This window comes from Rhinolophus sinicus, chromosome 16, assembly GCF_057876585.1.
Source record: "Rhinolophus sinicus isolate RSI-liver-muscle chromosome 16, RSI-T2T, whole genome shotgun sequence".
NCBI lineage: Eukaryota > Metazoa > Chordata > Mammalia > Chiroptera > Rhinolophidae > Rhinolophus > Rhinolophus sinicus.
In genome coordinates this window covers 32,232,158-32,249,214 of record NC_142516.1, presented here as the reverse complement: position 1 = coordinate 32,249,214, position 17,057 = coordinate 32,232,158, and the positions used below count along the sequence as shown (strand labels likewise).

Below are 17,057 nucleotides of genomic sequence, written 5' to 3'. Positions count from 1 at the left end.
CCTGAGCAATTTCTTGAGCCTAGCTTCCATCTCCCGATGGCTTCCATTACCTCATCACACTGAGGGCTGAGAGATAGTTGAAGGAATAAGTCCATTCTCCTTTGCTTATCCTAAGGAATAGGCATTCACATTGACCAATTGTAGAGGAAGAAAAAAGGACCTCAGTTTAACCAATAAGAGAAAAAGGGATAAGAGTTCATTCATTTTATTATGTGAAGATCAGAGAACTTTAATCACAGCCACTGGACAAGTTTCTTTAGAAGTCTGAGTAAAGAATTTTAGACATAAGCAACAGATTGTTTTAATAATTCTTAACCTACTTATAAATATCACATTAAGATAAAGCATTCTTCAGAGTCAATTGTAGGGTTGACGTTAAGTGCTGTTGTCTCCCAGCATGTATTTTTTCCCCTGTCATCACTGCTGAGTAGAGACTAGTTCTTCTAGATCGTAAAGTTTGGTCCTCTTTTCCTAGGAACCTCCTGTTTGTGATTCTTGCCACTGCTACGATCATTATTTCCTGGATTAATCCGTCACTTTGCCCTGATCCCTAGTTTGCATTTATTTACTCATCTGTCTTTCCTCTCATTCTCACAGCCCCACCAGCAGTAGTAGGTATGGCTCCTCCTGTAACGTGAGCCCAGGAAGCTCTCAGCTGAGTGAACTAGACCAGTGTCATGAACAAGATGATGACCGTCGGGAGAGGGACTCGATTCATTCCTGCCGTAGCTCTGGCAGCTTCTCCAGAGATGGCCAAGCAGGTTTTGGAGAACAAGAGAAAGCCTTGGAGGTGACAGGTGAAGACGAGAAGGGGAGAGCATGTGAACCCAAGGAGATGAAAGATGTCACAACCCATCCTCCCCCAGACCTGGTGCTACACAAAGACCACGTCTTAGGCCCCCAGGAGAGGTAGGTAATGGTTGCCTTGAGGAGCTCACATGGTTTCCTCAGGACCTGCCCTGTGATATTGCTGAATATAAGTACTTTTTATTTTTTTCTCTGCAGCTTGGTATGGTGGTGATCAGGGTACTGAGGCTTAGCGCTACACTGCTTTCTTTGATTTTTGGTATAATTCCCAAGATATTTTGAGGCTCTCTGAAGAGCACTGGGGTTCTTATAGTTAGCTGCAGTGTACCAGGCCTTCTTGCATCTGCAGTTCTTGGCTTACTAGTAGACCCCACATATGGCAGCCCCCAAGTTCAGAACTGACCTGAGCCCTATAGATTATTTCATTGAAAGGAGCTGCTTTGAATGAAATAGGCTTCCCAGCCTGTTAATTTTTAAAATTGTTTTGGGAACATTGCTTTTTGTTTTGTTTTATTTACTAGCTAAGAAAACCAGGAGGATAGTATTAAGAAAGAATTGGTCTAGGAGCCAGATCTAACCCACCCCTCAGCCTTCCCAGGGCCTAGCAGTGTGCCAGGCAATAGTCTTGTGATGAAACCTAGTACAGAGTTTGAGTGTGGTTATTGAGCTACATTGGTCAGTAGAGTTGCTGATAGGTTGGGGCAAAGCAGGGTTTCTCAGTCTCGACACTATAGACATTTTGAGCCAGATAACTATATATATATATATATATATATATTTTTTTTTTTTTTAATGGGGGGCTATTGTAGGTATTGTAGGATGTTTAGTAACATCCCTGTCCTGTACACACTAGATGCCAGTAGCAGCCCTCTGTTGTGGCAACCAAAAATGTGTCTAGATATTGCCAGATTTCCCCTGGGGGACAAAAGTACCCCCAGTTGAAAAGCACTGGGGTAAAGTGATAATAAAGGCTAGGTGTGACTGAGACTCTCAAATTTCAAGGTCTAATGCAGCTTCTCCTTGAAAGACCAAAACAGTGGCTGCTGATGACATGGTAAAAGTTAGAGAATGGCTGGTACGTCTACTCCACCACTGAAGGTATAAACATATTTCCTCTTCTCCGTTTTCCTGATTTTTAGTCATCTCTGGTGGCTCATCTAATAGATGAGACATCCAGGAGACTGAGCTCTGGACTAGATTTTTTTACTGGGTTGACAGCCCACTGAAAGGTGGCTCTTTGTAGATATTAGACTTGGCAGATAATATCTGGGTAGAGTTCTTGGTAGAGCAGCAGAAATACCCAGCACGAGTATTTGTCCCTCTCTACTGGCTGTGTCCTCTCAGGTCCTACAGTAGCTGTGCAAGTGAAGTCCAGTGCTACGTTGGCCAGAAGTACCTACAAATGTTTTAGAACAATTGACCCAGTTAAATGGCATTAGAGTACAGCATACTATCTTACATGTCTAGATGGTAGACACTTGTTTGCTGCCTTGGCAGTAGACCCCAGTGGGAGAAAAGAGAAGCAATAGCACCAAGAATCAACTACTATTCCACAGTTAAGGACCTGGATGATGATTTGTTCTAATACAGGGTAGTATTTCTGTCTTAAAGGTACTTTGTATTTATTGTTCTTTTCACTGAATGTGTTCTTGAGGCAACTCAAAGAATGAGATCATGGCAGAAAAAGGGCTGTGCCTTTTTTTTATTTATTATTAGTTTCAGGTGCACAAAACAAAGTAATAGTTAGACATTTATCATTTATATCCTTCACATTGTGTCAACCCCCCTCTCCCCATCCACTATCCCTCTGACATCGCACACAGCCATTACATTTCCACTATCTCTATTCTTAATACTGCAGTCTAGGAACTGGTAAGCCTTCCAATATACTTAGTAGAGCAGGAAGCGTTTGCAGGAACAAAATTCTGCCCTAAGAATGGTATATAGACCCCCAGCGGAGACTGGTGGTCTTGAGAGGTGAGATGAGAGAGTTACTCCACACCTTTCTGCATAGTTTTAATTCTAGACATTGATTCAGGGCCTTGCCATTGCTTCTAGTATCCTGCTCCCTGACTGTCCCAGTGAGCTGCCTCATTAGGTGAGTGAAAAGGGGGGAAGAAAGAGAGGGAACAGATGAAAAGCTAAAAGGAGTTGTCATTATAGAGAGGAATTTTTTTCACATTGGATATTCAGGACTATGCCTGAATCACTAAACAAGTATAGGCATGAATATAAACCATTTTATTTTAGATAATTGGCACTTTTGCCTTGAGCACTGTTACCTTGTGGCCTGGGCTATTTTTAAGGAACATTCTTTTCTTTGTTACAAGTTTTCCCGAGGAGAATTCATCTTCACCATGTACCCAAGCCAGAGCACACTGGATCCGGGCAGTTACCAAGGTTCGACTCCAGCTGCAGGAGGTAGGAAATCTGTTGTTCTAGTAATAGCTGGGACACTTCTTCCTTTGAAATTGGGAGACATATGGTGCTGAAGTTGCAGTCAGTGATTAGTCATCTTCTTACAGTGTGCTTCTGAGAATGCATTACAAGTAAGTTAGAGCCCTTAGAGATGGGAGGTGACCATTGGCTTCCTGCTAGGCTAATTAGTGGAAATCATATAGACCTAGTGGGTTGAGAGCCTGAAGGTAAAGTTAAATGCTATTTTCAGTATCATAATCATCTTGAGGCCATTTTATTTTGAGTTTAGGACAAGGGACTATTCAAGGCCTCTTAGGGTCAGTTGTTGTAGTACTAGCTGACCTATACAGAGCCAAAAGTTTTACACAATGTAAGAAATTTCTAATGGGCTTCCCTAATTTAAAGCCCAGTGCATCAACACAGTAAGATGTGAAACTGTAAAATACTAAAAATGTTTTTTACTTTTAGTGTTATAAGTTTGAAGTGTCCCTATCTGTGTGTCTTCAGGCAGAAAGACAAGAGGCTGTCAGTGTAATGCCTGGCAGATATTTAAAATGCAAGCATGCTCACATGTGTAAACACTCTTAAATTTGTTTCAAATTTAGGGAAAGGTTGCCAAAACAGTATTATACAAAACACCCATAACCTCCTCACCAAGATACCCCAATTTTGACATTTTACCATATATGCTTCATCACCCTCCGTCCTTTATGATTAATCTTTTTCTGAACCATTTGAGCAAAAGTTGGAGACTTGATGTTCTGTCATTTCAAAATATTCCTTTTAGTATTTCCCAAAAAACAAGGCTAATCTCCTCTATGACCACAGTATAACCATCCAAATCAGTAAATTAACAATGATGACACTATCATCAAGACCCCATGCAAATTTTTCTAACCATCCCAACAATGTCTTTTTTCTTTTCTGGTCCAGGATCCAATCCAGGCTGATATGTTGCATTTACTAGTCATGTCTCTTTAGTCTCCTTAATATGGAACAGTTCCTCAGTCTTTCTCATCTTTAACAGATGGTACAGGCCTTTCATTTTGAAGTATGTTCTTCTTTTTGGGTCCATCCAGTGTTTTCTCATGTCCAGACTCAGGCCATGCTTTCTTGGTAGGAATTAATAAAAAATGATGCTGGACTCTTTTTTTATGAATGACATCAGAAAGTACATGATGTCAACCTGTCCTACCCCTTGTAATGTTAACTTTAATCACCCAGTTAAATTTCTATCAGCCATGTTTCTCCACTGTCAAGGCACAGTTTTTCCGTTTGTAATTGATAAGTCTTTTGTGGTACAATAGTCTGAGACTATGCCAATATCTTATTCCTCATCAAATCTCTATTTACCAGCTAAGTATCCATTGATGATGTCTGTCTGTATCTACCACCACTAATGATGGTTGCCAAATGGTAACTTTCTGTTTCCACTATCCTTTCTACATTAATTGGCATTCTACTATAAGAAAGAGATTTCCCTTTTCTTCCATCAATTTATATCAGTATGGACTCATGGATTCCTAATTTATTACATGACTTGTAATCCCTTACTATCATTTATTTTGATGCTCAAATTGTCCTAGCTTCATACAAGCACTGTTAATTTGACCCTTCAGGGAGAAGATAATATTTTAATAATAATTGAAAAAGTAGCTGCATTGGAGAAAGCATTTTCAATATAGATGTTTGAAAATGTGACCTTTTGTGTGTGTGTGTGTGTGTGTGTGTGTGTGTGTGTGTGTGTGAGTGTGTAGTCTTTTATTATCAGAAACAATGAGGGTTACCTATAAAAACTCATGACTGCATGTTCTAAAATCTTGGCAAGAGGCTATTAACATACTTATCCTTCTAGTGAAAATTTCAGTGAGGTTTGAACTTGTTTGTTAAAAATATAAAAACATTTTCGACTATTTTGTAAGACATCAGCGAATATAAAGTTATTAGCCAAATTTCTACAAAATCTTTGAATAATTGATACGTGGGAACCAATTGTACGGTTTTCATTTGACTCATATCTCAGTATATTTTTCAGCTATGACAGCTATGAAAGCCAAGTATTGAAATAATTGAATGTGGAACCAGACTTTCAAATCATTCTATAACAATGTTAAACCAAGATTTTAAAAATAATGAGGGATATTATATCACATTGCTTTCACTAAAAATATTATTACTGCTAATACTTTAGTGACAGCAAAAATATTTTTATGTCATTAAAAATATTAAGTGCTTTTCTTTTATGCTTTTTAAATTTTAATTTTTATAATGTAATGAATATATTAATACAATTATACATGTATAATTATAGTTTTTAAATGAACATACACAAATTGAAGGATGTGTGCTAAAAACTTCCATGGATAAAGGCTGATTAATCATAAATATTGGGAGTCTGTTGATCTAGACTGACATGCGATAAACACTTAAAATGAACATTTATGGAGTCAGTGTCATAATACTTACTGATATTTTATTTCTAATTTTTCAGAAGTAAGGTCCTTGCAATTATTATAAAGGAAAGTAAAATAACCTCCACGTAAAATAAAAGTTCTGAATGAGAAAAACAAGAATTTATACTGGAGCAGACACAGTTTGTTATGACTTTTTCTTTTTAATAGGCAATTCAGTCTCTCTAGAAGACTAGCCAAAGCTGCCAAAGCTTGGAATTATTTAGAGAAAAGTATGACTTATTTAAATTAAGAACCATTTTCACTTAATTGAATAAGAGAACAATTAAGAACCATTTTCACTTAATTGAATAAGAGAACAATTAAGAACCATTTTCACTTAATTGAATAAGAACAATTATACATATATTCTTAACACAGGTAATGTAACTGGAAGCTGATTGGATGTGGCCAAGAGAAGAAAGAAAGCCAGAGTTTAAAGAAGGATTTGATAACAGTTTAAGATAGAGTCAGAAGTACACCCTTTATACTTAAGATGAGATGTGCTGACAGATTGATTAAGGTTGTGAGACAGTAAGAAGTTAAGTATAGCAAGCACCAAGGGTATTTTTTTCCTGAGTAGTTGGAAGTTCTACCTAGTCATTCTTAATGGTCTGACCCAAGACAATTTTTGTTAGTTTCTTATTGTTCTAGAATTTCTTCATACAAGTGCAAGCAAATGTGAATATATTTCTAATCTCCCCACAATTTTTGTTTTGTTTTGTTTTTTGTTTTTACAAAAGATGGTATATCTTGGAGAACATCTTGGAGATGTTCTCATTGTGTATAAAAAGTGTGAAAAACACACTTTTCATTTGGAGAGTCTTCCATAATTACTTTAAGAGAACTTTTTCTAACAGTTGCATAATTTCCCCCCGTATTGTATTACAGGTATTTGACTAGTCTTCTGCTGATGTTCATTTGGTTGTTTCCAGTTATTTTCTATAACCATGTGGCAAGTGAGAACCTTTTACATATGCCGTGTTGCATGTGTGTGAGTGTATTTGAGGGGATATCAGAGTTGGCAGTTTTGATAAATATTGCCAAATGGCCCTCTATTTGTCAGTGGCTTAAAACAACAAAGGTTTATTTTGCTCATGCTGCCTGTCATTTTACAAGTTAATTGAGTTCTGCTTGAAGTTGTCTTCTCTCTGCAATTCAGGCTGTTGGGCAGCCAGCATCTAGAACATTGGTGGTAGAGGGAAAGCAAGGATAACAAACAAAAGAGACTGTACCGCAAATTACACTCTGGCTCTTGAGACATCTGCCCAGCAGATGCAATATGTCACTTTTGCACACATTTCCCTGACTAATGCAAATAATAATAACCATATCTAACTTCAAGTGGGTAGTACTTATACCTTGAAAGATATAGAGAAGGATTTGTGAACAGCTTTAATGATGACCCCAAAGGGTATCTGCCTTCAACAGAGATGGTATCAATTTCTATTCCTACTAGTAATTTTGTGAGGGTGGTTTTTTCTTCCTCACCCACCAGTAGAATGACTTGTCAAACTTTTGGCTTTTTGCTAGTCTCCTAGGCAATGGTATCTCATTAGAGTTTAAATTTACATATCTTGTTATCAGTAAAGTAAAGCATGTTTTCATATAAGTAAAGGCTATTAGTTATTTGCTTTTCTGTGAACAGTCTGTTCATATTTTTTGCCCATTTTTTTTTATTGGGCTTTTGATTCCGAGGAGCTTTTTATTGTTTTAGGGAAATTGACTCTTACCTGTGATGAGTGGCCAATATTTTTTCTCAGTGTATCATTGTGAGAAAGTTTTTAACCTTAATAAGCTACATTTTCCTCATCCAGAAAATAGGGAGAGTAGTACCTTTCTCTTAGGATTGTAAATTATCTAGTAAAACAACGATTTAAAAAGAGGAAAGCAGAAAAAATATACTTCAGTGATTCCACGTTGCTTTTATAATAAAATAAACCTTATGATCCAGCTCAGTGTGGTCCATGGACTAGCCCAGTCCAGGAACTGTTTGTTTCTAGTCTTTGATGAAATAATTACTGAAATAGAAAAAATAAACAAGAAAACAAAACAAAAAGGAGAAAACAAACTGAAATTGAAAGTGAGTAGTTAGAGGCCGTTTGGATTGCCATGACGTCAAGCACGTGATCAGTGGTCTCATCTCATTGAACAGGGTAGAGACCAAAAATACCAGTCCCTGAGATACTGGGAATGAAAAACCAGATCCTTCACAAAACAAATTTGAAAATCCCTGATATACACCCTATATGCCTTTCTAGTCTTACCTTTCTGCTACTCTGTGTAGCAACACTTCCAGCGTAACAACGCATGCAATACTCTCTCTTTCTCCACCGAGCTAACTTTCCATTCACATCCTTTAAAACCCACTCAGGTGTCAGTTTTTGGGTAAAGCTTCCAGACTCTGTACATACTTTTTCTAGGCTGGCATCTACTGTGATGTAATGGAGTTACTTGTTTGCTATAGCATCTTACTTCTCTGTGTATTTGTAAGATCCTTGAATGCCGGGGCTATGCTTTTTATTGCTGATGTTCTAGAGCCCAATATAGAACATAGCAGAATGTTTAGCCAACCTTTTATGAATGCTTAACTAGCCAGAAAAGCCCATCAACATTTCCACAGAAGTCTCCCTGTGTTTCTCTATCTTCTCTTAATCCTATTTTTTATTTTTCCCAAGGCCTATATCACCTAAAGCCAATAACAGAAAAAAATTTACTATTAATATTAGTTATGTTTTTCTAATATAATTTTTATATACATGAATATAAAGTTACTGTATCTGGACCATATTATGTGTGGATTTAAATTTTTTCTCACTTAGATTGTTTTTGTGAGCTTTATTCTGGGTTATTAAATATTTTTAAAAATGTGATTTAATGACTATTAATAGGTTAACAATATTGCATCATGTAGATGTTTCATACAATTTCTCTTGTTTCTTTACTGTTATAAATAATGCTCTATGATGAATATCATTACGTATGTCTGTTTTCATTTCTGACTATTTCTGTAACTTAGCTTTCTCAAAGTAGATTCAAATAAATTATTGCCTTGAATAGTATACACCTTTTAAAAGCTTCTGATAAACTTCTACTTGTGTTTTTAGAAAAGTTTTTCCAATTCGTACTTTGAGTATTTGAATGTGCTTCCAATCCCCAATACTGGGGGTCATTATTTTAGAAAATGTTTACCAGTTTGGCTAAAGAATGATATCCCGTTGTTTTAATTTGTACTTCTTTGATTATTTGTGATTTGAATATTTCCTGTAAGTTTATAGGCCGTTTCTACTTCTTTAGCTGACTCTGCATTCGGTCGACCTGAGGAACTACCTTAGGAACCCTTATGCCATTCCTGTAAGAGTGTCAGCAACTGGAGCAAGAGTTCGTATAGGTCACCTCTGTGTCCGGGGTGGCTGGGTACCTGGCCACATGGACTTAATAAGTGTTGGATGACATTGCTAATGCTGATGAGGCTGTAATGTTGTAGTGTGGGTGGAATGGATATGATTCTGTACCTTATTTGGCTTAGCTGCAGAACAATCTGGGGGAGGAGGTGAGACTTTTAGCTCTAGAAACAGAGACTGTGGTGGCAGCAGGTGGGTGGGTGTTCAGGTGGAAGGGACAGTGAAGGAGAAGGCATGGAGGTAGGGCGTGAGGAAGCCTTGACAGAAGCTCTTAGATTGCTAAAGAAAGCTGAAGAAGGAAAGCTTCAGTAAGCAGAGATAGAACGGAGCAAACAGATTAAATGGAACAATCCCAGGAGATCCAGGATTGCAGCTGGTCAGCCTGAGAAATGGGTCAGCAGTTTCTCAGGGAAGATCATTACAACAAAATGGATCGGCTCTCTCCTGCAAAGTTCTGTTCTTCCTTGTAACTCACACTAGCAAAGAGACTTCCTTCTGGGCTATAATTGAGGTCCTGAAAATGGGATTCCCCTCGGGGATAAAAACGAGGAGACTGAAGGTGAGGGCCCTTGAGAACCCCATCTCTTAAACTTAGTTGCACCAGGAAAGCACTCTTTCTATAATTTTAGCTCCAGGATTTTGTTCTGATAATGGCTGCCTAACTTAACTTCCACTACCTCAACTCTTTGCCCTCAGGGAGACCACCAGTTATCCCTCCTTTTTCTCATAATCTTTCAGCCTTCTCCTTAATCATTACTGTGACACTTAAAAAAAAACACCACACCAAAGAAGGTTCTGAATTAGTAATAAATGTAAAAATATAAAATTATGCAAAAAGGATATGTATAGTGCAAAGTTTGCCTCCTACTTCAGACTTCCAGGTTCGCTCTCTAATCCCTATCTCCACCATCTCACTTTTACCTGTGTCTTATATGTGAATTGGTCCAGAGATAAAATGTGCATTTACAAGCATGTGTGCGTACACATTTTATGTTGCACATATATTGCACATATTGTCCTTTACCTTTTTTCATTTACTACTATATTTTGGAGATTTTCCCTTATTACAAATAGAGCTACTACATTCTTTTTAAATAACTGCCTAGTATTTCTTTCTGTGGTTGTATTATGATTTATGTACTCTGTCCGCTATTGATAGATCTTTAAATTGTTTCTGATATTTTACTACTACTACAATGTTGCAGTGCAAATCCTATAGTAAGTCTAAATACTTCCAGACCTCCCTTAACCACAGCTTTTAACATCCATCTTCAAACTTCTTGGTAAGCCCTATCCAAGAATAGGTCCTACTATTGCTTCCCAAACCAGAGACCTCTCTTGGATAAGGGTCCTAGCTGCCGCTCCCAACAGGCTCCTTCTGCCCTTTGACAAACTGTGGCGTCCTTACCTGATATCTAAGACCGGAACCAATACATTCTCTACTGACTGAAACCTAACTGTTCGTTAAAGCCCTTTTTTGGGGGGGCTCTGCCTTTTTTAATGCCCCATGTATTACTGGGTCCGGAATGAGGCTTGGTCTTCCTCAGGCTTCTTCTGCCACTTCCAGGCCACTTCTAGATTCGCATAACCTGTTCTCACACCCACCTTCTTGTTTCAGTTAGATCCCAACTTTTCCGTAACTCCCATTCATTCATTGACAACTTGAGTACCTACATCACAGTTTTCCTTTTAATCTCAACTGCTGCCATCACCATCACCATAGTAACCACATTTATTGAATACTACTATTCCTGTAAGTACTTTACATGCATTACTCAAACAAATTCCTCACAATAATTTTATGAATTAGGCTTATGTTATTCGGCTTATTTTATAGATTAAGAAACTAAGGTTTAGAAAGAGAAACTTGATCCAGGGCCACCTAGCTGGTCAGAGTTAGAACCAGATTCAAATCTAGATCTATTTAACTCCAGAGCCTGTGTTCTTAACACTGTTTTCTACCACCGTAACACCGTTTTTTAAACAACATAATCTTAGAACCCTGTTTTCCAAAGTGTGTTCCCCACAACTCTAGTTTCTAGAACTGTTAATAGGTTCTTTATCATGTGATAAAGCGTTCCATGGTCAAAGAAATTCGGGAAACATTGAGTTCCAATAGAGTGTAACACCAGCAGATTGCTTTATTGTAGGACTTGTCAGAAACTTAGGCTTGGTGTGATTCCTCAAGAGGGGAGTATAACATGCACAGCATTACTGCAAAGTTATTTGACCATGAAATACTGGAGAAGCGTCCTGTAGGACTCGTTTCTAAGGAGTTCACTTGAGGTAAGTCTGCCTCATGATTTGATCGTGATTTCACTAAAACTGCATTTGTGAAGGTCATCAGTGAGCGCATAGCTACCTAACCTAGTGGTTGCTGTTAAGTCTTTATCTTGTTGGACCTCTTTGCAGTATTTAACAATCCTGAACATTCCTTCCTGTTTTGACGTCTAAGAAACCATCCCCAACACTCCTCTGATTTCTCTTCAGCCTTGCTTTCCTGATTTCTTTCTTTGCTCACTTCTTAAATGTTGCTCTTTCTGGGGTTCTTCCCTTAGTCCTCTTTTCATATGACTCTGCGTTATTTCTGTGAAATCTCATTCATTTTGTCAACTGCCACTTATATGTGGATTGCTCTCCTATCTGGATTGATCTCCAGATCTTTCTCCTGAACTCTAGAACCATATTTATAACTACTTGTACACTCACTTGTCCCATCAGCATCTCAGATTTAACGTGTTCTAACCAAAAGACATTATCTCTCAAAACCCGTTTTATGTCCTGTATATTGTTCCCATGCTCCCCAAACCAACCCTGAACCCACTAAATGTGATCGGGCTCTTCAGAGGTAAGAGAAAGCAAAACCATTCATTCCTTTTGTAATGTAGAAGAATTAGGAGCAGGTGTTTCACTTATCTACACAAGGGAGGGAAGGAGAAGGTAGCTGTCTTGTTGTACACGTAATAGACACTCCATAAGTGTCTGTTGACAGGATGAGTGACAGGATGTAGACTAGGGAAGCCAGTCATTTTTTATTGCTATTGAGTAGGAACTCAGTGAGACTGCTTCCAATGGCTAAAGTGGCCAGGAGCCAGGGCCACAGGATTGCAGGCTTTATAGGGATCTAGACTCTGGTGGCACTGGTTTCTGGGATAACTTGCTATATGGATCACTCAGATGAGACTATCCAGTACACCAGTGCTTCTTTGGGGCCTGGAAGGAAGGCAGAAGTCAGTGGCGTGCCTTACCCTGAGGCCTCCAGGGGAGGGGCCCATGACTGCTCTGGCACTGTGGGAACGTTTTCCAAGAGCTGTTCTTGGCTACTTGTCAGGAGAAATGCTTAACATTTCTCAGGGTTTTTTGTTTGTTTGTTTTTACCTCTGAAACAGGTGGACATATTTATGGCTTGGATCTGGATGTTTTATCAGTGGTTGGTCTTCTGTAAACCTAAGATCTGATTCTAGGCTGTGACTGAGCCTTGTGAATTATAAGACGTCACATCTGGGACTGGGATTTGGGGCAGCCTGTTTGAAGGGGTGGAGTTTGGCTCTGGTTTCTGAGGAGCATATCAAAACATCTCCCAGGAATGCCATGGTTATCGTGGACCTGCCAGAGGATCATATCAAATATTGGCAGTGGGCTTTAACTCCAGTTGGCAGTATTTTGGGGGCAGAGTATCAGTAAAGAGAGGTACTTAATACACTCTTACAGACTAAGTCTGATTGATGCCTCTGTATAAAATTACTTGCTTCCAAATGAGCAAAGCAGTCCTTCTTGCTTTCTACTTTTTTCTTTGACTCCTGATGCTTGTTTAACCATCCAATCAATGGGAATATTTGATACTGGCTGCGAAGGAACTCTTCCCCTGTGAGAGAAAATCTTTTTGCTAGAATTATCCAAAAGGAAGCAACTAATAAAATTTTTCCATTTTAAATCAAGCCAACTAATAAGTGGATACAACTGTTGCTCTGTGGGCTATTTGTAAGACATTTTCTTATTATTTAAGAGTTTATAGGCCAGAAGGGAGATAGAAATAATGAAGTTAAATATTTAAATACTTTTTTCCCCCACAGACATTTGCTTCAGTCTTTATTCTCATTTTTCTCTGCATCATCCCATAGTGTTTTTTAAAACTCCCAACTTGTAACTTCCTATTTTCTTGGCTTCCATTAGTCTAGATTCTCCCAATTCTCTTCCTTCCTTTCTTACCTAGCCTATCTCCTTTCCTTTCTGTCTCTTCTTGTTATAGTCTTCCCCTCAGGCATCTCTTTTAATCTCAAATCTGCATCTCCTCAGCCTCTACTCTGGAATCATTAATTGAGCAATCACGGTAAAGCAGGTACTGTGCTACATCCCCATCGTGTGCTAGGAAGCCAGTAGCCTTTCAACTAGCCTTTCTGAGCAGTTGATTCCCAGGACTATACTTCCAACACTCTCTTTTTACCTTAGGTTCTATCCTTCATGTCTAGTTATCTACCAGTTATATTCACCACAATTTTCCAATGTATGAAACTTCCCTCCTGGGCCTGTTCATCTTCCTTTGTTCTGTATTTGTATGAAAATCACCATCATTCTGCTAATCACCCACCCACTCAAAATCATGGTGTCATTCTTCCTTCTCTTGCCTCCTACATTGGATCGTTTGCCAGATATTGCTCTTTTTCTCCCTGTGGTTTCTTTTTATCTGTCTTATCTTCTCTGTTCCCCTTTGTTTCCAGGCCCTCTTTACTGCTTAGACTATAGTATTAGTCTTCCAATGGTTTCCATGCTTTTATTTTTCTTGGAATCCATTGTATATACCACTGCCAGATTTATCTTCCTGAAACAGAGCACCAGTCATGGCTACCACTTATGCTCAGGACTCAACTTAGATGTCACATCCCTTGAAGCCTTTCTCAAAGTCCCCAGGTAGGTAGAGTTAGGTACTCGTTTTCCTATAGCATTTCATATACAGTCAATTTTAGTGTTTAGCATATTGTCCTGGAATTGTGTGAGCATTTGTCCTTAAGATTATGTATTTATTAAAAGAAGAAATACTATATGATTCCTTTTATATTAAGTTCAGAAACAGATAAAAGTCATCTGTGGTGTCAGACTTCAGGATAACAATTACCTTTGAGGGCAAGGAGGTTGGTAGTGATTAGATATGAGCACGAGGGGGCTTCTGGAATTCTGATAATGTTCTAATCTGAATTCTGTTTATATCGGTGTACCTTTAATATGTGCCATTTTCTGTATGCATATTATAGCTCAAGAAAAAGTTTAAAAGCTAAATGAAAATAGCATGGAAATACAGAATAAGGACTGGATCTATTTGACTTTATATTCCTGGTGCCTGGCACCCAGCAAGCTCGTATGTGAATGAGTGGGTGAATGAATGAATGAATGAATGAATGAAAGTTTCTCTTGACTGCTGTTTGTCACTATATACCAAAATTAGCTCAAAATGGATCAAAGACCTAACCAGGAGACCTGAAACAATAAATTATATTGAAGAAAGCATAGGTGCTAACCTTACGGACCTTGGGTTCAAAGAGGATTTTATGAATTTGACCTTAAAGATAAGGTCAAGAAGCTAAAACAAACGAATGGGACTATATCAAACTAAAAAGCTTCTGCACAGCAAAAGAAACCATCAACAAAACAAAGAGGCAACCAACTGAATGGGAGAAGATATTTGCAAATAACATTAGCCTCTCATAAGGGGCTAATATCCAAAATATATAAAGAACTCATACAACTCAACAATAAAAAAAAGTCCAATTAAAAAATGGGCAGAGGACCTGAACAGACACTTCTCCCAAGAAGACATACAAATGGCCAATACATATATGAAAAAATTCTCAACTTCACTAGCTATTAGAGAAATGCAAGTCAAAACCACAATGAGATATTACCTCACAACTGTTAGAATGGCTATCAACAAGACAAATAATAACCAAGTGTTGTAGAGGTTGTGGAAAAAAAGGAACCCTCATACCCTGTTAGTGGGAATGCAAATTGGTATAGCCACTATGAAAGGCAGTGTGGAGGTTCCTCAAAAAATTAAGACTAGAATTACCATATGACCCAGCAATCCCTCTCCTGGGTGTCTACCCCAAAAATCTGAAAACATTTATCCGTAAAGATATATGTACTCCGATGTTCATTGCAGCATTATTTATGGTGGCCAAGACATGGAAACAACCAGAGTGTCCTTTGATGGATGATTGGATAAAGAAGATATGTGGTATATGTACACAATGGAATACTATTCTGCCATAAGATAAGATGAAATACTGCCATTTGCAACACCATAGATGGATCTTGAGATTATTATGCTAAGTGAAATAATTCAGACAGAAAAAGTCGAGAACCATGACTTCACTCATGTGGGATATAAAACTGAAAGCAACAAAGGAACAAGGCAAACAAAGAAACAAAAACTCATAGACACAGACAACAGTTTAGTGGTTCCCAGAGGGTAAGGGGGAAGAGAGGATAGTAGAAGAGGGTAAAGGGAGTCAAATATATGGTGATGGAAGGAGAACTGACTCTGGGTGGTGAGCATACAATGTGATATGTAGATGGTGTGTTATAGAAATGTACACTTGAAACATATGTAATTTTATTAACCATTGTCACCCCAATAAATTTTATTTATTTATGTTATTTTATTTTATTTTATTAGTTTCAGGTGTACAAAGCAATGTAATAGACATTTACACCCCTCACAACGTGATAACCCCCCCAACAATAAATTTAATAAAGAAAAATAAAAAAGTTTCTTCTCAAAAAAACGTGGTTTTTTTCCTGTTGGTAGTTAAATTATAATCTCAACTTTTTAGCCGGTGTCCATGGCCTCCCATGACTTGGCACAACCTACTTTTCTAACCTTCATAACCCTGAGGCTACGTTGTACAGTTAGTTGGAAGAGGTTGGGCCTTGGAATCAGCCAGAGCCTGAGTTTGAAATATGGTTCCACCACTTACTAGCTGTGTCATGTTACGCTTAGGCAAGTCACGCAGCCTCTTAGAAACTTTTCTCATCTCTGAATTGGATGTTGTTTGCCTCAGTGATTGGCTATGGATTAGAGAAGACAAGACATGTAGAGCAGGGCCTGGCGTGTTGTTAGCACTCAGTAAATATTAATTTCCTTTCCAACAACATACTTTTCTTTGCCTGCTTTTCCTATCTTTGCTCATCCTGTAGCCTCTGACTTGAATGTCTTTCCCTCCCTTCAGTTTCCACGTACCCAAATATTATTTATCCTTCAGGATCAAGCTCAGACATTACCTCTTTTGCTAAGCCTTCCCTGATTCCCCTCCAAACCAGCACCTTGAAAGCTGGAGGTATTCTTCTCTCAAATTCTCATGCGTTTTATCTGTGTCTCTTATGTTACATATTAGTCACTCACTCTAACCTTTCAGAGTTGCTGAAGGCTGCCCTCTCACTCCAGGCCGAAGAATAGATAGAAGGAGCTCAAATTGGGTGTAATGCTGGAGGCAGGAGCTCTGTCAGTTGGAGTAAACTGGGGCATGAAAAGACTTGAGAAAACTGCTTTGGGCCTTTGATCTTTTTAGTACCTTCTCTTGCGCTGGGAGAAATTCAGATGTCCAGTGAAAGATGTGGACCCAGGAGCAAAGGATCAAGTTGCAAACTGCTTGCCCTGTTCTTTGAATTGGTCTTCTGTGAAAGACATCTTTATGGCCCACTCCGGCTTATAAAGGTTGGAGGCCATGCAAGAGTTTGAGTCTGAAAGAATTAAGAGTGGATATTCACCTGGAGTATCTTCCCTGCCTAATACGCCTCGGGGGACCTAATACATGTAGGTAGGAAAACAGAGTTCAGGGATTCAGAGATCCTCTTCTTGGCTACTTATTTTCTTGTTAATTATGCTTTCCACTTGTATTTTCCTTGCATGTATATGGACTTTAACTCCTTTGCTAGATCGCTCTTGTAAGGTCAGGAACTGATCGCAATTCCTAGCATAGCTTCT

The 17,057-nt window shown here is 38.5% G+C and overlaps 1 protein-coding gene across 5 annotated transcripts in view; it reads left to right on the top strand.

Annotated features, from left to right (window-relative positions):
* The window catches only part of UNC13B (unc-13 homolog B), a 173,479-nt gene that overhangs the window by 90,328 nt on the left and 66,094 nt on the right, over window positions 1-17,057 (top strand). For all 5 annotated transcript variants that reach the window (XM_074330677.2, XM_074330678.2, XM_019729033.3 and 2 more), the window contains 2 exons: window positions 598-909; window positions 3,138-3,228. In XM_074330677.2, the coding sequence (XP_074186778.2) occupies window positions 598-909; window positions 3,138-3,228 (403 nt within the window). The remainder of the gene's footprint in view (window positions 1-597; window positions 910-3,137; window positions 3,229-17,057) is intronic.